General features: G+C 36.5%; 1 protein-coding gene across 3 annotated transcripts; it reads left to right on the top strand.

Annotated features, from left to right (window-relative positions):
* Positions 1-5,051: 5,051 nt before the first annotated feature.
* UMAMIT7 (Nodulin MtN21 /EamA-like transporter family protein) lies at positions 5,052-14,659 on the top strand. Of its 3 annotated transcripts, none has more exons than XM_010260623.3 (7): positions 5,052-5,524; positions 5,677-5,742; positions 6,356-6,472; positions 9,171-9,324; positions 11,849-12,010; positions 13,766-13,917; positions 14,322-14,659. In XM_010260623.3, exons 1-7 carry the CDS (start codon positions 5,325-5,327, stop codon positions 14,452-14,454), a joined length of 984 nt encoding a protein of 327 aa, XP_010258925.1. In that variant the 5' UTR covers positions 5,052-5,324; the 3' UTR covers positions 14,455-14,659. The 3 variants fall into 3 exon arrangements, with proteins under 3 accessions (XP_010258925.1, XP_010258923.1, XP_010258924.1); XM_010260621.2 differs by having other exon boundaries at positions 9,171-9,414; XM_010260622.3 differs by lacking the exon at positions 5,677-5,742 and having other exon boundaries at positions 9,171-9,414.
* Positions 14,660-20,188: the final 5,529 nt, after the last annotated feature.

Here is a 20,188-nt window from a genome sequence, read left to right as displayed (position 1 = left end):
AAGTGTAGTAGTGGCAGTCATAACACTAATGAGCTAGATAGATGGAGGGTTGACCTGCTTAGGTCGGTCTACCTGTTACCAACGTGTTTCAAGGTCGGCTTGAGGGGGCCTTAGCTAAAAAGTGGGGTGGCTTTCCCTTAAAATTCAATTTGACCAGGTCGCTAAAGCAGAAGGTCGTAATTTTGGCTGCTAAAGTATCCCATGGTCGGCGTAGGGGGCCTTAGCTAAAAGCGGTTTGGCTTCCCCTTAATTCGATTTGACTAGGTTGCCAAAGCATAAGGTCATAATTTTGGTCGTCAAAAAGGCACTGAGCGATTGAGCTGCCAATGTATCTCAAGATCGATGTAGGGGGCCTTAGCTAAAAGCGATTTAACTTCCCCTTAGAATTTGATTTGACCAGGTTGCCAAAGTGGATGGTCGTTTTGTAGTAGCTTTAAACGTGGTTGCATCTATGCCATCACGTGGGATTGACTCTCCTAAATCTACGTTTGTGGGTCAATGCCGCACATGTACTGCACCTTGTCCTTGAACTATTGGTCATCCACTCCTACTAGATCCATGGGGGGGCTCACCTTGAGGGGGTGGCTCTACTGTCTGCGGGTCGCCTACTCTCACGGGACCCATGGATCGCTCGATCAATAGTGAGGCTTTGTAGTTGGGATGGGAGAAAATCTAGGCAAAACCACTGAAGCTCACCTAGGTTGGTCGTCTAGTTTCTACTTCCTTATGATAGTATTGTTGATATGTGCGTCACTGTTGGTGCTTGAACGACGGATCGGTGCCACGGCTACATTACGTCAGCCCTTAGAAACGCTGGTTGTCTTGTCCTATGATAAGCCACAGGGAGCTCAACATGTGGGGGTGGCTCTACTAACTGTAGGTCGCCAGCTCGCACGGGAGCCTTGAAAGGCTCGATCCACAGGGGTGATCGTAGAGTCTGTTGGCTGTCGACTCCCGCAGGAGCCACGAAGGGCTCAACCTATAAACGTGACCTCGCGAGTAGAGTTGACAAGGCTCATCCAGGCTGATTACTATTGAATGTGAGTTTAAAATTAGTTGAGAACCTAGCTTTTAAGTGAGTTTAAAATTAGTTGAGAACCTAGCTTTTAAAATTGATGATGTGCGATTTAGCAGCTCCTTACTAGAGGATAGCTCGGACACCAAGCTAGTGAGTTCCCTACTGGAAGGTGGCTCGGATGCCGAGTCATCTAATTCGCTAGGTCGACCTGCAAAGAGACAGTGTCAGAGTGCTCGAGTTGCTTTACTTGGGGTGGGCACTTCGATGCTTAAGTTAGCGGTGTGGAGATTTTAGAGAGAGCTAAAATGCTTGAGAGCTAGAAAGCTGTGAAAGCTATGTTGCACATACTTTATGAGGTTGGAAATGAGACCTTTATATAGGCGTTGTTTGGCGTGGGCTTCATGCACCACATTCTAGATCTCTGGGAAGATGTGGCTGGCCGGTCCGAAGTCCTTAGAGGTAGTGGTGCACGTAGACCAGGCTTTATGCCTTATTTGGTTTCCTTCAAAATATTCAATTTGGGAGCTAACTTTCGGAAGACTCGGGAGTGACGAGATGCAGACACGGAGGAGGTCGGCGAGCACGTCTTTCGGGTCACCACCTAGACCTCAGTCGAGTCGACAAGTCCTCGAGGGACATCGCTCCTCGTGCCAAGGTTCCTTGGACTGGTAACGACATGGTACTACAGGTCAGCCCTGGACGAGGTGCTCGTAGCCGCCTTATCGAGGTGCCTGAGTTGTGTATGGGGTTGCCAGTTGGGACTCTATCAGGTTGGCGGAGGTAGGTCGCCAGCTGGGTCTCCAGTAGGTTGACAATTGGGTTTCCATCATTTTTGGCTAAGGCAAGTCATCGCCCTCGTGGTGTCAGGGTGTCATCCAACAGTTATGAGATGCCACGTGTCATTATGTCAACGGAGGGCCAAATATGCCCTCATCAATTACTATTAGAGCATATTTGGGAGGGATAAAGTTTTGATTGAATTGCTTTGGAGAAACTACTAAAAGAAGTTTTGGCATAAAGTTGTATTCTTGGTTGTAATAAGATAGTTATTTTAGGTTTGGTTATTGCCCCAGTTAAAAGAGGCATGATGTTGAATAGGAATGGCAATGGGGTGGGGATCATATTCCCCGTCCCGACCCCCGATTTTGAAATTAACCCCCACCCCCATCACCGATCCCCGTGGGGGATAAAATTTGTCCTTCATCCCCGATCCCCGTAAGTTTTTAAATAATAGTATTTTTTGAAAAATAAATAAAAAATTTAAACTATAAATAATATTTTAAATATATTTTGACATATATAATTGGGGTGGAGACAACAACCCCCATTCCCGACCTCATCGGGTTGGGGAAATCGGGTCCCAATCAGGGATTGAGAAAATTGCCATCCCTAATGCTAGAAGTTGTTTGACTATTGCCCTAGTCTAGTAGGCCTGATTATCCAACTATTCCACATAGAGCTGGGTTGGGCTAAACTTTAGGGCTTCCATAGTGGTCTCTGCTAGATGGGCTTTGTCCAAGATGCTAATAGAAAACAGTTGTAGATCTCTCCATCCGATTAGCTACATTTGATATCTGTGCTCAATGGCGAGTTAGGAATTAATTTTCTTTTATTTGAGTTATATATATATATTTTTAGCTTATATAATGAAAAAGTTTTATTAAATCAATTACATTATTGAGATTCGCAACATAAACAACAACGTAAGTATTGCTACAAAAAAAAAAAAATGCACAAATGATATTATGGGTGAGAGGAGAGGACTGTCTTATCTTTTGGTTACGTTTCGTGTCAACTATTAAATCTCATAAATATTGGGCTGTCAACGGGTTGGGTCTAGGGGTTATCATTTCACCCTGGCCCGGCTCGAAAAGTCCGGGCTTGGGCCTGGGTTTTGTGTTCAGGCATGGCTCGGGCCCAGGTCCACATTAGGTCCACAAATTTTAGGGTTGGGCTTGGACTTAATACTTTAAGTCTAGTTCGGGCCCAGTCCAGCCCGCATATATTTAAAATTACACATTTTGTGTATAATGTATATATATGTATATATACATGTTATTTTATATTATATTATATATTTTATATATAACATGACATGTATAATTTATATTATATGTAATATTTTATATTATATAATATATAAAATAAAAGTTTATATGCTTGTTATGTCATTTAATATAAAATATTATAGATATATAATGTTTTATATATGAAAGACATTGGCCCAGAATTAGGCATTGCCCAACCTGGGCCCGCGTAGACTTGGGCTAGGGCTTATGATTTAGGCCTGGAACCCTGAACTGGGCTGGGCCTAAGCTATAGCCCTTATCATAAGTGCAAAGCCCGGCTCGGCCCGACCCATGATCACCCCTAGTTGGGTTTGGGTCGGAATCAGCTGGAATTGGAACCAACCCAGTATGAAATGTTGAAGACTCGAACTTGATAATTCTCGGGACAGTCAGGTCTGACCCGATAGACCCGATTATAAAAAATAAAAATTAAATATTTATGTTGAATATATATTAAATATTCTATATTATATGTATAGCATATATAATTTATTTAATATATTATACATTAAATATATGATCCGAATTGGTTCCGGACTAGGTGGAACCAGTTCCGAACTGATAGTAATCGGGGCCCTATATAAGAACCCACAATTGACCCGTTGCTTCCAATTTCCGGAACAAGAACCAGCCCAATCTTTTTGGGTCCATCAGGTTAGACCCGACCCATTAATAGCCCTACATAAATACTACTTAATTCTAAATGTAATTGAATTATTTTTCCCATGGACTCTTCTTGTCAAAAACAAGAAAATGAGAAAGAGAATAAAAGAGGTAGGGTTTACAGAGAAACAGGGAGTGAGGGTTTCGGTCTATTATGACCTTTTTATGAAAGAAAAATGGTTTTTCATTCAATCATTGGAGTTAAGTGGGCCCGTGGGGGGCATTATAGAGTTAAGACTTTTAATATTTTAATGGATTTTTTTTTTGTTTTTTGGGAGCCAAAACCCCACTTTATTACCTATCCTGTGTTGGGCCTGTCTAAACCAATAAAAATGGCCCACGTCGGTCAGCAAATGCACTTACCCCGCAGGGCTGATATGGGGGTATTATAATTGGATAAAGCATAGCCATCTAGAGAACCTGGGGACCTCGTTTTCCATTACTTTTTCAGCTAAGCTTATCCAGTATTCAAAATTTCAAAATGTGATAATTTCGTATCTGAATTTTTAAAATGTGACAATCCAGTACCTGCCATTAATCAATCCATTAATTAACCGTTAAGTGATATTTGAAAAGTCAAAAATGTCCTTTGAATGCCATCTAATTCTCTTTATCAACCATCCAAACGTTGATAAAAAATTAAACACTCCCAAATCTTAGCCTCTTCTATTCAAAAAATTTGATAACTATTTAAAAGAATCTAGAATTTGGGACTATTCATTTTATTGTTAATGTTTGGATGATTGATAAAGATAATTAGATGGCATTCTTAGGGCATATTTGACTTTTCAAATATCACTTAACAGCTGGTTAATGAACTAGTTAACGACGGTTACTAGATTGTCACATTTTGAAAGTTACGAGTACTGAATTCATTTTAGAATTTGGGGACTAAATTATCACTTGAGCCAAAATACAGGGTATTGATTGAAAATTTTCCCTTAAAAAAATCATAAGATATAACTTGGCCACATTGTTTGGTGGTGCATATTGGATTTGATCTTCGGAAGTCGCTGATCCAAATGGGCCTCTCTCTCTCTCTATATATATGTACATTCTATATCATATTTAACATTACGCATAATATATAACCAATATGTCTTGTGGTATTAGAAATTGATGGATATATCTTGATCGAGTAAAATTACTTATTTTGATTAGTTGGTGTAAAAGTTTTTAGGTGATAAGGAGGGGCAAAGATGAAAGAAAATGAAGACCACATTTTCAACCTTACAGTTTTAACGTCCCATGCACGTACACATACTATTTAAACTTAAGCAACTACAAGCAATAACCGTTTGGTACAAGTTTCCACCAATTCTATTGTCTCACCCAAATCAAAACGACAGCTTGCTCTTCCATTCCTGAGGGCGAGGCGAAGACTGGTAGGAAATGGGAGGGGAGCCATGAACGTTAGTTGAGTTGGGGGGTAGAGAGAGAAAGCTTGGATCGACAGGAAGAAGAAAGAGAAGAATAAGGAGGAACAAAAAAAAGGAAGAAGAAAGAAAAGGAGGAGGAGGAGGGTTGAATTTTAGAGCAGCCACGAATTAATCGGCGGTCTCAACTCTCAAGAGATGTTTGGGTTTTTGGGAGGTGGATTTCTGGAGGAGGTTGTGATTGTAGTCGGCTTGATAATCGTTCAAATTTTTTATTCGGTTTATTCAGTGGCTGTGGCTCGTCTTCTGTCTATTGGTTTCAGCCCTCTCTTTCTCACTATCTGTGGAACTCTTGCCACCTCTGTCGTCCTCTTTCCTCTCTCCATTTGTTTTGAAAGGTGAGAATAATTTTATTACTGGAATTACCTTTAGTTGTTGTTCGTTAAAAATTGTTCCGTAGAATAGAAACTCTTCCTCTTCTTCTTCTTCTTCTTTTTTTTTTTTTTTTTTTTAAATAAAATTCTGGCATCTGTCTGTTTAAATGCCACAGGCACAAATGGCCCAGGGAATTCAGTCTCAAATTGCTGATTCAATTATTGCTTCTTGGCTTTGCAGGGTAAGGAATTTCATTAGTTTTTAGCAGAAAAAAACAGGTCCATATAAATTATGGGTCTGTTTCGTTGGCAGAGTCTGATAATGGAATTGGAATGGACCATCATTTGGTCGGTTGGAATTGAAATCTCATTCTATGGATAGGGCGGAGTTAGGAATTTTTTATGAGGGGGTCAAAAGCTTGGAAACATAGGTAAGGGGGTAAAAACAGTATTTAAATGGGTTTTATGGGAATTTTAAAGGCATAGGAGGGGGGCGGGGGGCATGGCTCCCCTCCGCCACCGCTTGGCTCCGCCCCTGGGAGTGGGGGGAGGGGGAAAAATATACATGAGAGAGTGTAATAGACGTGGGGATTTCTGAGCCATATGGGGGCCACGGCTCCCTTGGGTCCCTCCTGGCTTGGCCGCTGCCTATGGAATGGCATTTCTTCTCCCCTCACTTGGGGATGAGAATATCAATTCCAATTTCCGTCTGAACCAAGCGGGCGGCAGAATAGACCATTTTGATTCTGATTTCAATTCTTACCGAGAGTTAAACGGACGCTATATTTTCTCCATTTCCATTTAATTTTTTGAAGAAACAATTGTGAAAATTATTCATGTTTTGTTCATTTTTAGGGTAACTCTTTTCCAAGTCTTCATGCTAATAGGCGTCAAGATGACTTCTCCAGCAATTGCTTCTGCCATGCCCAATCTTGCTCCAGGGCTCATCTTCATCATCGCCTGCTGTCTCGGGTATGATTTCGCTTTGCTACAAATACACACATGTTGACATGAACAAACAACAAGCACATAACATGATCCTACATTTGATATCCCCTAAAACTGACATGATTCTGCTTTTTTGTGTTGTAGTTCCCATATGTTATGTTTGGTTTGAAGGAAAAGGTAGGAAAAACAAGGAAAAGGTAAAGAAACCTATACAAGGTTAAATGCTTCCTTTCCTTTCCCTTCTTTTCCCTACTTTTTTCCTTTAAACCAAACACAGCCTAGGTTGGTCCAACCAGTGGAAGCATATAGGACGATAGAGTTTAGACTTACTGTGTTGATGTTGACGATGATGATAAAGGTATAACTTAGGCAGTTTTATTGGGCCCAATGTATTAAATATGGCCTCAAACGGTTAAACCTATCTAAACTGATAGATGGTTATGTATGTATGTAGTTGGGGCTAATATGGGATGGGCTAGGCTTGGGCTACCTAAGGTTTTGGGCCTGGGCCAACTTTAGAATAAAATCTAAGGCCAACCTATATAAATTTGAAGTTGGGCCTGCCCAAGTTGCGCTCTAGATGATGATGGAAACTTATATTACATCTACGGGAACATCTCATTAAATATCATCATATATCAACCATGTGATTACATTAAATTAAAATAATTAATTATGTATGGCATTACTATAGAGGTTTGGGAAGGGGTTTAAAACAATTTTTCATTTTCCAAGTTGAGTCCAGCCAATTAATCTGCTTGATTTACCAACATATTATCTTTTCTTCCCTTCCTCTTACCTCGTTTTCTTCTGCTTTGGTTGCAAAAAGATATTGTTGAAACCAAGGTTGTGCTTGGCACCTTAGCTGTTTTTACTTGAAACGTTTTGATTTGATCAATATAAAATTGTATATAGTTGTTATTTGGGTCTGTTTATAGTTGAACTAGGTCTATTTTAAAAATACTAGTGATGGAAGGACCGAATCTGTTTGTAAAAACATGAAATTGACATTTCTTACTCAAGGGGTGTGAAGTTTAATCGTTCTAGTTGAAATAACTCTCATATGTGATGAACAACACATATCTCTGACTAATTTGTATTGATCAATCCAAAACATTTCAGGCAAAAAACAACAATGATATCAAACACAACTTTGATACTCTCAAGTTCTAATTATTAGCAAATCACCTTTTACTATCCAAGGTTCAAACTATCAATATTTTACAATCTTCAGAAAAACAAGTTAAGTGATTGATCAGGATACACTTGGAAAATGCTAGAATATAGTGGAATAATAAAAATAAACATTATTGGATATGATAGAGAAATCCATCTAATTAAGGGGGTGTTATGTAACATAGATGAAAAATTGGGTAGTGTGTTTTTATAGTGTGGATGAGAATGCATCACACTTCAACACGCTATTTGTTCTGAACCATGGACAAAGAAGTGTGGATTGAACTACACTACACTCCCATAGGCGTTCTACAAGATGTGGTGCATTTTAGTCAACACCTTGTGTTTTGACTCCATGCATCTCACCTACAACATGTAGGGCTATAATTGGATTGGACTCGAATCAGATGTAGCAAAATCCACATCTGATCTGATTAATGAAAACCTGCATCTAAATCCAAACGGATTTAAGTATTCATATCAGAATACGAATCCTAATAGACCCAGACCAGATTTAGATTTAACCAGATTTTGCTTTAAATTTTTTAAAGTACTAGAAAATTTTAACATTTAATTATTTTCATATATAACATAATATATACAACATACTTTTATAATTTTAAATATAATTATATAAAGTTTATATATTAAAATTAATAAATATTATAATATAATTGGATTTGGATGGGTCAAATCTGAATCTGATTAGATTACATAAATACATCAGATAATCGGATTGAATGTCAAATGGGCCTCGGATTTTTGGGTATCGGTAACAGGCCTAACAATATGTAAGGCGATTATGTTGTTAATAAGAAAAAAACAATATTTTATTTTATAAAAATAAAAGAAATCATTAGGTTTCCAAGAGTACTAATTTTATATAAAAATAATAATTAATAAAATATAAATATATTTAATTAAAAAGTAATAAAATATATACATTGAATTAAAAATGTGGGATAGATTGGATAAATCGTACCATGCAAAGCATGGAATCATTCTTAGTAATGTGGATTTGTCAATGATGAAAACCTATGGGTGAGAAGTTTACTTGTGGTGTGTACCGATCGACGAGATAGTGTGGATCCATCCACACCATAGGCCAACCGAATATCTTTAAGAGGTCATGGTGCATTTCAAAACACAATATATCGTGGTCACCAAACATCCACTAAATCTCACAAATACATCAAATAACACAGATTCTACAGCTCAATTAGCTATAGATCTAACAAACAAACACACACACAAACCCTTTATAATTCCTAAACTTGTGTGTAAATTCATTATCTATTTAAAGATAAATAAATTTGATTATTTCATTATTTCGATAAGTATATATAAGATGGATAATTCTAACTACTGACACCAAATTAGTACATAATGCTGTCGAGGGTTCAAGGAACCCATGCCCTAGATATGAGATTTTAGCTTCCCCCCCACCAATCTAGCTATGACATGGATTCCCTGAACCCTCAAAACGTTCAATGTGGCTCAAGCACGGTATAACAACTCTTTAATATTTTGTAGTTTTTCTCTGTAGGTTTGAGCGAATCAACCCAAAGTGCATCTACAGCAAGATCAAGATCATAGGAACTGTTGTGTGCATAACTGGGGCAGTTATAATGAGCGTTTTATATGGTCCTGGAGTCTCAAAAGCAATTCCGGATACAACAGCAAAATCCCCGACCCTAAAAGTACTTACCTTGATTGATAAAGACAATATCATCGGTTGCATCTATCTACTTTCTGCAGTTTTCATCTTATCGTGTACCATTGTTTTGCAGGTATGGTGATCCCTTGAGCCCTGATTAAATGGGAGGGATTTAGTTTTATTATGGTTGTGTTTGGTTTGAAGGAAAAAATAGGGAAAGGTAGGAAAATCTTTACAAACCTTTTCCTTCAAACCAAACATAGCCTAGGGGAAACTGTTTTCTTACCAGGCTTCTCTGGACAACATACACTCTTTTTGCCACGTGGACAGCTCACATTGCCAATCCACATTGCTCATTAGACAAGGAATTAAGGACCTTTGGTTAAAACACTCAGAAAATAGTGATCATTTTAGACACGTGGCAATCTTTTAAGCTGAAATTTACATTATAAATTTGTCTTAGATTGGAAAGAGTATAAATACAAATATGCAAATTGCAAAGCCTTAATATTTTGTATTTCAAAACATCATTAAGTTATTACTGAGGCTCAGTTTGAAAAGAATACAAATACAAATATATACAGTACAAATACATACAAATAAATACAATATTTTGCATTCTATATATTTGTATTTGTACTCCTTCCAAACTGAGTCTAAACAATTAGAGGAGATCAATGCCCCACAGTGAACTCCATTTTGAGTAGATTAGAAACTCTCACCTTATACATTGGGGATTGTGATGAGTTCTGATTTCCTGCCATCACAACCACACATGGAGAACATCTCATCCTTCTAGATAGTATTGTATACGGGGAGATGTTCCCAATGCACGGGGGTAGTGTGTTGTAGGTAGATGTGAATAGGGTTCTTGTGGGTAGGAGACCCGAAATCGGTTGTGACACCCTCAAACTTTGTTTTGCAATGACTCCTCTCCTCTGTATTCTTGATTTTAGAATTTTGCCCCTGTCTCAGTTTGGAAAGAGTACAAATGCAAATATGTACAGCATAAATACATATAAAATAATACAAAATACAAGGTTTTGCACTCTACATATTTGCATTTGTACTCCTTCCAAACTCAGCCTAAGGCTTAATTTGGAAGGAGTACAAATGCAATTATGTAGAGTGCAAAACCTTGTATTTTGTATTATTTTACTTATATTTGTACCGTACAAAAACAAATATGTGGAGGGCAAAAAGCTTAATAGATTTGAGAAGGTTGACAATGAATGTGTACTTACCAAATTACCCATTGAAGATTTTACTACGGACCAACAACACAAATTACAAAAATACCAGTTTTGAAGCACAAAGGGCAAGGTCATGAATTACCACCAACCTTTGTTGAAGATGATGAACCGCTTGTTTAGTTGGACTTTCATAGAGGGCATGAGTCGCAATCAGCCTTTAATGAGAAAAATATTAATAAAATAAATAAGATAATATTAAATAAATTAATAAAATAAGAAAGATAGTTAAAATAATAAAATAATAGTTAAAATAATAATAGTAGTAGTAGTAGTGAAACATATATTAGTAAAATTAATAAAATCATTACAACAATTAAAATATAATCAAAGATAACAAAATAATATATAAAATAGTTACAATAACAATTCAAAATAATTAAATAAATAATGGTAATAATTAATTTAATAATAATCAAATAATTAACATAATGAAAGTAATAATTACAAATAGTTAAAATAACAAATTACTTACATTATTTTAATCATATTATTATTATTTAGTTATTTTCAATTACTATTGTAACTATTTTATATATTATTTTATTATGTCTAGTTATATTTTATTATGCTTAAGCTTAACTATGATTGTTTTTAATAATTAAATTATTTATTAAAATAATAATAATAATTTATTATTATTTTATTATTTCTTTTTAGTTATTCTTCAAAATATTTTAACTATTATTTTATTATATTTGTTTTTATATTAATTGTATTTTAAAAATAACGATTAATATCAATTTATTAATTAATGTAAGTATCTATTCTCATAATCAATTATTTGGGTAAAATTGTAAAGTAACTATATTCAAGATTCAACATTCAGGTTTCAACTTAACATATTCTATATTCAGATATCAAATATAGCAAAAAAACCAAATTTCAGATCATTTTTTCTTTTTAGACATCAAATTTTAGACCAAAAGAACAACATCTAAGTTAAAAAAGCAAAATGATCTCAAAATTAAAAGCAACATAAGGGTAGTTTGGTGTCTTAAAATGTATAAATATTCACATGTCAGTTATGCCTTATATATGGGAATATTCCATATAGTTAACTGAGAGAATGGTAAGAAAGGTACAAAAGTGCTGGAGTACAGAGATCTGTCTTTGTTGCAAAGCAAAGTTTGTTTGGGAGGCTAAGTGTCACAACTCCCGAATATTATTTAGAGATAATCCTCAGTCCTCACCATTTCATTGCATTTCCTTGCAGAAAATTGATCAATGATTTCATATATATCTTTAGCAATTACAAGCTGACATGTTCTTAATTTTCCAATATTTTTGTATCTTCGGTACTCAAATGTTCCACAGGCTGCAGCTTTGGGTGATTTTCCGGCACCTATGTCGGTTAGCGCCATTACTTCCTTTATTGGTGGAATCCTAACTTTAGTTGTACAGTTGATTGAAGACCATAGAATTGATACTAGTTGGCAACTTGTGAGTGCTCTTCAAATTATCGAGTATTCTCTATTGGTAAGCATAATAACCCTTTTGTTTTTTCTTTTCTCCTCTAATTTAATATTCCTCAAGAACATCCGATCCTATTGCTCAACTTCTATGTACGTAGTCCTTTCATATTAATCTCTGTTGTTGTCTAAAGTCTGAAATATGTAAAGCTTTCTGCTTTAAACTAATTGAAGTAGACGGATTATTGATTGTTTTCTTTACTTAGTCAATTTCAAACCTGACTTCATCTAGGAGATTTCTTTTTAACTCCAAAATTTTTAGCCCTGTTTGATTCGTAGGAATAGGGGTTTGAAATCAGAATTGGAATGGGTTATTCCGTTTTTAATTGTTTGGTTGAACAGAATTGGAATCTCATTCCCATTCTTATTGGAATGACATTTCCTCATCTGAGAATGAAATCTCATTTTTGCTGATTTTAATTTTCATTCCCATTCCTGTTTTAACTAAACAGAATATGAGAATAGACCATTTTGATTTCGATTACGACCGAAAATCAAACGGACCCTTATTTTGTTTACTAAATTCAATCCAGTATCAGATTCAACAACCCAAATATTCTAACAGATGGTTAAAGGAGGTGAGTTGCCTCAAGTTGGTAGTAGGCACTAAAACTTCTACCAAATTCTCATCAACAGGATATTATCTAGGCAACCGGTTCTATTTTACCCCAAACCCGGTATTTGGCAAAAAATCATCGAAAAAATCAACAATCCATTGACTCGGGCAGTCGAACCGTTGACCCATTTAATGGTTTTGACCATTTTTTATTTTTTTAATTTGTTTGTCAGAAAGGGCCGTCTGTTCTAACCGGACCATCAGACTATCAACCGGAAAATCGATGGTCAGAACAATTCCAACGTTGATTTATATTTCAATCATCCAATCTATCTATCTATCCACACATACACACAATTGAAATTGGGTTATATATGTATTTGATCTAATTATTGAATGGTTCCAACTTTGAGTTCCATTTGTTTATGTAAATCCAAAATAATTGGATCCGGTCTTGGACTCTCATACCACCACATTGAGTCATTGACAGCTCTAATTCAGATATGTGCATAAACCTATGTTTTATCGGAAGACGCATTGTATTACATAGATCTGTGTAACTTGTTATATCATACTATCACCAATGCTGGCATGATCATCCAACCTTACTTCTACTGTTGCTTCTATTCTGGATTCAGAGTTTTTTAGACTTCAAAAGAAATTGTCTACAATTATCTAGAAGTAGAATCTCCTTGTCAAGTTTTATACCGTTGAATTCAAAGAGGGGTGGGTATTGCCTATGTATACTTAAAAAGGATAATGAATTCTAACTAAGGGCCTGTTCATTTGCTCTGAAATCTGACATATGAAAATACAATAATTACATTAAGAAGTATATTGGTATTGGTGAATTTTTCTTTCCTCTGAACTCTAAATGCAGAGAATGTTGTTCTGAATTCTAAACTCTGAAAATTATCAAATATCCATTTTGACTCCATATATGAGAGTTTTGTTTGTCTTTGGGGGGATATCATTGGAAAATAAACAGTTGTATGATTACACTTTAAGAGATAAGAGGAAATGAACAACCATTTTTCTCTTAAAATTAAACTATTCCTCTTAAGAGATAAGAGTTAAGAGGAAATAAATAGGCCTTAAAAGCTTGGGTGTGTTAAAGACCTGTGAGTTAATTGGATCACTTTCATTTGTTTGATGATTTCTTGTGTGTCTCCCCACATTTGATGTTCAAAGCTTTTGTTAATGCAGCTAGGAGTTTTCAGTGGACTATGCACTAGTTTTAGTGCTTGGGCAGTGAAGAAAAGAGGCCCTGTCTTTGTGTCCATGTTCAATCCCATTGGAACTGTCTCCTCTGTCACTCTTTCTGCCATCACCCTAGGTGATTACATCACCCTAGGAAGGTATGTATGAATTTCTTTTTTCATTCTATGCCATTTGGTTTGTGGGAATAGGGGTCTGGAATCGGAACTAGAATGGACCATTCCGATTTCAACTGTTTGGTTGGGAAGAATCGGAATCCCACTCCCAATTTTGATGGAAAGACATTCCCCCATTTGAGGTAATGGCCATTCCCTCTCTCTCGCTTGGGAATGAAGTCCCATTCCATCTGATTCCAATTTTCATTCTGATTTATGTCTTAGCTGAATAGATTACGGAAATAGACCATTCCCATTCCAAATCCAACTTTGAACCAAATGGACGCTTAGTGTGGGGAGAAAATCCCCTCTCTCTCTCTCTCTCTCCATGCTTTCTGTGTCTATAGGTAAAATTTCAGTATGGGTACTGAACAGTGCTTGCTTTGCAGCCTGATAGGAATGTTGATCATGTTTACGGGACTCTACTTTGTGCTATGGGCTAAGAAGAATGAAGGATATATTGTCGAAGAAGATGTTCTGAAGTTGAAACAATGTGATTCAGCGAGGCCTCTCTTGAGCTAATATTTTCTTCATTTCATCAGCCATTAGTTCACTCTCTCTGTATTATATATACTCAAGTTAATTAGAACCTCAGACTAAAATTGGCTTAATTGCTTCTTCAAATGATCTAGTCATTGACAAGATGTATATTTAACCTGAAGTAACACAGTTGGAGTCAAATCAAACTGTGAAACCATGATCATTGGTGGTGATGTATTTTAATTTAGGGCTTTGGATGCTAAACATTAGAATTTTACAATTGGGCTCTTCTTGCAAAAGTAGCCCAATGGGCTAGAGTTCTAATTGAGAGCATACACTTCAAATTGACTACTATTTGGAAGGTGAAGTTAGGCCAACGTCCATCATAGGCTTGGTGGAGTCTTCTGCTGGGTCATGATTTGTTTCAGAAAGGAATGATACGACATATTTGGAAATTGTAATGGATAACCTGTGACAGAAATTAGGTGGCGGAATTGATTCAGAAAAGGTCCAGAAGAAGTAATTTGCAAGTGCTCCAAAATCTGTTCACATCTGCAGAAGCAGAATCAATTCTGAAAAGTGAAAATACCTCACTTCTGTGCATAACTTTGTCTCAAGCCCATTCGGTTCCGTTGGTGAGAGCCCATCCGCTACACCTACTAATTTGCATTGGGAACATCTTCCCATGACAAGTACTAGAGATGCACCTAATGCCTGCTGATATGTGGAATATGCTCTGTGGGGTATGTTTTCATCCCCACATAATGCTTCCCACACCATTCCCACAGCATATTGCAGTTACACATTGGAAACACTCCCAAACTTGTATGTTGCTATTCATGGAGAGATATTCCCAATACACAGCTGCAATGTGCTGTGGAGAATATCCGGACTCAACACAAACTGCTTCTTAATTTCCATTGTTGGCATGCATGTTTTGGATTGGAGGGTCGCAAAGGATTGCTGCAACCATGGTCACAGCACATGTAAGCCTGAAATCAAATTGATGACCTTTTAACAACTGTTTCAGTGTTTCTTGTAAACACGGACAGGTTAGCAATGGAAAGAAATTAAGGACATAATGTGAATTGATTCTTAATTTCAATAGCAGGCATGCCCGTGTTTCATTGGTGGGGTGTGAAGAACTGTTAAAAAGGGGATAAGTCTTTGTTATGGGGGCACAGGATCCATATACATCCCCACTCTTTTCATCAGAGGAGTCCGGATCTCCTGTCCATAAGAATTCTGTTCACATCCATTCATATAATATTTTAGTCATACATGAAAGATATCTCATCCTCTACATAGTATTATGCATGGGGAGATATTCCCAATGCATGGAGATAGTGTGTTATGAATAGATATAAGCAAAGTCCTTATGGGCAGCAGATCCGGAGTGTCACCAGAGTGGTTGAAATCTTCTATATAAGATAATTTTTGGTGCACCTGATTTTAAATAGGACCCAGCTGATGGTGAGTTCCAATGCTCCAACAAGAATCAGACAAGTGGCAGGTTGTGGGAACTCCAGACCCATGACCCATGTATTGATCAATATGTCCCCAGACTGCAGCTCTGACCTTGCAAATGGGCATCACCCTACTCATTCTGAAAAGGCTTATTTCAACCACTATTACATTGGATTAAGAGATTATTTTGACAGTATGATATTGACATCAGAGAGATTGATCCATTAAAAACCCACATTCAAGAAAAGTAGGACAAAAATGAATCAACCCTCTTCTGAAAATAATAAAAAATCTAATGGATCATTAATATGGGTGGTTTTGAGTACCTAATCAACTCAATGCAAGTATATGTAGAGATTTTGTTATTATTTTCGCAATGCATACAAGAAAGAAAGAAAGATAAGTTGGAGGCTTCAAATTGAAGCCAAACATGAATGAAATGAACTACTGTAAAAGTTATTAAATTCAAGCCCAAACTTCAAAGTTCATGACAAACCCTTGGTTCTAGTTCCTCTCAAGTCTTAATCACTTTCTTGAAACTAGCAGTTGACTGGAAGAGCTACGCTTACACCCAATCACCCATACCTCTATAAAATAATGAAAGGAGCATATTTGGATCCAGAACATGCATGTGGCACTACAAGCATCATCCCATGATTTTTTCAACTTGATAAAACCACACCTTTATTTTTCTTCCTTCAGTACTGTTAATTATAATTTCCATTGACCCATCATTTACTACATAGGGTTCTCCCAATCGTCCCCACCCTCAAATTGATGGGCCTGTTTGGGAAGACTTGGCTGCTTTCACTGAATGAATTCATGATTAGGGTTTAGGTGGGTTGAGTCAAGACACTTTGGGTTGATTTTAGGTTGGTTTGAATTTTGGATTGGGTACGGAATATCCGAAAAAAAAAATAATTTAAGTTTTACAAAATACAAGAAAAATGTCAAAAATAAAGGATTTAACCCTAAAATTCTAAAAATAAAATAAAAAACTTGAGTATTTAACAATTCAAAGAATAAACATTAAATAGTAAAAAATAAAGAGTGGAGATTTCTAACAATACATAAATAATCTCAATTAAACCTAACAATCTGTCATTCTCAAATTCAGGTACCTAAATATGATACCCTAATCCTGTTTTTTCGGATTAAGTTGAATCAGGTTCACGGATTGAGTCAACTCTTTGCCAGGTCTACCAGAAGCTGGTGCATGAAGCACTAACAAACGGACACTTGTTGTCTAAAGGGCTTTTCTGGGGAGAGAGAATTGATCGAAGGGCAGATTTCATGTGTTGGATGGAAATACACCATGTGAGCAGTTTGATAAAGAAGAAAATTACTTAATTTCATGTTCTCCTGGTCCTGGTGCAGGGGCACTCCTCTTATTTAATTACTACTGTGACTACTCAGCTTTGCTGGTAGCTTTGGACCAGGGCAAGTGAACGAATTATAGGGACTAGTTAACAGTCCATCATGTCACCAACTACCATTATAGTCAACCCACTACACTCTACACTAATTAAAGAGTGGCATTTGCTATGTGGGGTGGGTTTTCTTTGTTCAATTAGAGTTAGCTGAGTGAAGTAAGGAGTGAAAGAAAGTCCATGTCCCAACCCCACCACTGTTGAGACCTCACCACCAATGTTGAGATCTCAACTTCAACCTATTTTCTACCAAACATGGGTCTGAGTTTTGATTGTTTCTTGCAAAGTAAGTCAGTTTTGCTATGTAATGCCTTTTCTTTTAATAATTTTGATAGGGTAAGTACTTCAAGAAGAAGGATCCATAAGGGTTCATTTTTGGTTTTAGTTACTCCTGATTTTGATCATTCTTTTTAACTTTCAAACATCGAAGCAGTGTTTGAAAAATCGATCTGAAAATGAAATCACACTTTTCAGTTTGGGTGGTAGGTCAGTGCTTCAACCATCGTCTTGTGACTGTAAATTAAATAATAAAAATATAAAATAAATAAAATTACAGAAGAATACAGAAGCTTTCAGAAAATTTTTGTAAATAAATTAGAGGTATCTATGACATTATATGTTCATCGTATTAAAAAAAGTGTGATAGTTGAGTGTTATTATTATTAATGATGTAAATGGCCCAAAATACAAAAAATAAAATAAAATAAAAAGAGAATTAATGTCAAATCCAAAACCCACTGATTAGGTCAAATGATTCAATGGTTCAACCAACCGGCTCACTAAGTTGTTGACTTAACCAACATTTTGTTTTCAAGTAATTAAGCAGTTATTGGGTGAAACCGACCTGAAAATCTGGTCAGGTGAGGGATTAACCTATCTGATCGGCTGGTTCAACACTTCAACTTGGGTTGAAAACATTGCATTGAATAGGTTGGCATACTACCCACTTCAATTCGGGTTTGGGTCATGTCTAATCCGTCTATGGTGTCATAAAGACCGAAGAAAGGTAGGATCTAGAAGTGTAGATGAACACTTTTCGCCCACATTATTTTATGGGTATAGTATACTGTATACCACTTGCAAATCTGACATATACCCATGTTGGGTCTGGCCGTCAATATTCACAGAGCTTGCCTTTTCCCTTTTTAATTTGTGTTCTTTCTTCTTCTTTGATTTGTTTTCTAATATTCCATAGGACTCGCCTAATAAACAGACCAAGTGGGTACGAATCAATTGAACTAGAGGATCACTGGCTCCATTTGATGCCCCATATATTCTAAAGGTGTAGTTTAGTGTTTTCTTCTTTTAATTTTTGCCTTAATTATTACTTCAAAAGGGTAGCCAAGATATGTGAGAATATGAACTTCAAAAGTTTCATTGCTGGCTGACTTATGTAATAAAATAAAAGAAAAAAAGCTGCTTTCAGGTACGGGTTTTTAGCAAATGGAATGAATGGACTGTGTATACGAATGTGGAAACTTTAGAAAAATAATGAGAAGCAAATGGGGTGAAGATAAGGGAGTGTTTTGATTGGGTTAACAAGGAAACTTATGATTCAAGGAATGGAAGATGATCAAGTCATTAACCCATTGTACAAGTGAATTAATGGGTTGTTGAGTCTTCATCAATTAGTGAGAATTGATTTCAGTTGAGGTAAATTGTGGCATGTGAAGCTGTGCCAAGTGAATGAGAAAGTTAAGAGAGAAGGAATCTATCCTAACTACCTTATTTGCTTTGTGTTTTAGTTCAAAGAAGTTTTTTTGCATTACAGAAAGATATATCACAAGTAGATTGGTCCACTTGAGTTTTTTCTTTTCCTTTTTTTTTTTTTTTAATTCATGTTAGGAGTGGAATGGTGACACAAGTTAATGGACCTTTACCCCATAAACAAGAGTGTTTAGAGTCATTACCCACCCATTTGGTGGGCAATTCCACCAGATCTCATTGGTTCCACCAGCTGTAAACTTGGGAACAGCTTCATTGTCTGGTTCCACTGTTTCAGAGAGCAGTTTTACTGATTTGCTTAGAGACTTGATTGATCTGTTTATTGGGTTGTTATTAATTATAATTGAGGAGAGAGAGAGAGAGATGAGTGCATCATAAGTCGGTGTTCTTAATGAAACGAATAATTAAGGATGGATTAATTAATGTTCCATGACGAAGGCAATCCGTCACCTTGGTCTTTTATCATCCCGAGCTGGTCCAACCGAGATCACATAATCTGTACTCTGTAGCAATGTTTTACGAACTTACTCGATACCGGAGCTGCTTTAACTACCAGTTTCCAGTTCAGTAATCCAACCATCCAGTTCGAATGGATTCAGTCTGTAATGTCTTACAAACAAAAAGGAAAACGGCCCGAAATTTGTTGTTCGGGTCAAATGGGTAAATGGTTTGGTCATCTGGATCAGAAGTGCAGTCTGATCAGGTAGCACACATGGTGAGTGTAGATTGAGTGAGTAAGCATTTGGAAATTTTTTTGACATCTATCCTTTAAAATAACCATAGCCCATGTTTTAAAAATCGACCTAGAGGTTGAATTATTTTTGCCTCCAGGTTGTGGGTCACCAGTTTGATCGGCCTGGTCAAACGGTTCAGACTTATATATACTTTAGCAATAAATTATGTATAAATATGTTTTAGATATGTTATATGTATTATTTTATATTTAATATATATTTTTATTTATAAAAATATTAAAAATTGTAATTTGAGGTTAAAAAAGGGGTTTTTTCTCAAAATTAGCGGGGGCACCTTGGGATGCATAGATTTCGAAAAGTTACCCAAAATAAAAAAACATCCCAATCGAACATCGGAGTGCAAAGTTAGGGCCTCTGAAAGTTTGCATGTGGTCAGAGTGCAACCCGCGACCCGATTAC

The sequence above is a fragment of the Nelumbo nucifera genome, chromosome 6 (genome assembly GCF_055504915.1).
Source record: "Nelumbo nucifera cultivar China Antique chromosome 6, China Antique-T2T, whole genome shotgun sequence".
NCBI classification, from domain to species: Eukaryota; Viridiplantae; Streptophyta; class Magnoliopsida; order Proteales; family Nelumbonaceae; genus Nelumbo; species Nelumbo nucifera.
The sequence above is the reverse complement of the archived record's forward strand: the minus strand, read 5'-3'. Positions and strand labels throughout refer to the sequence as shown.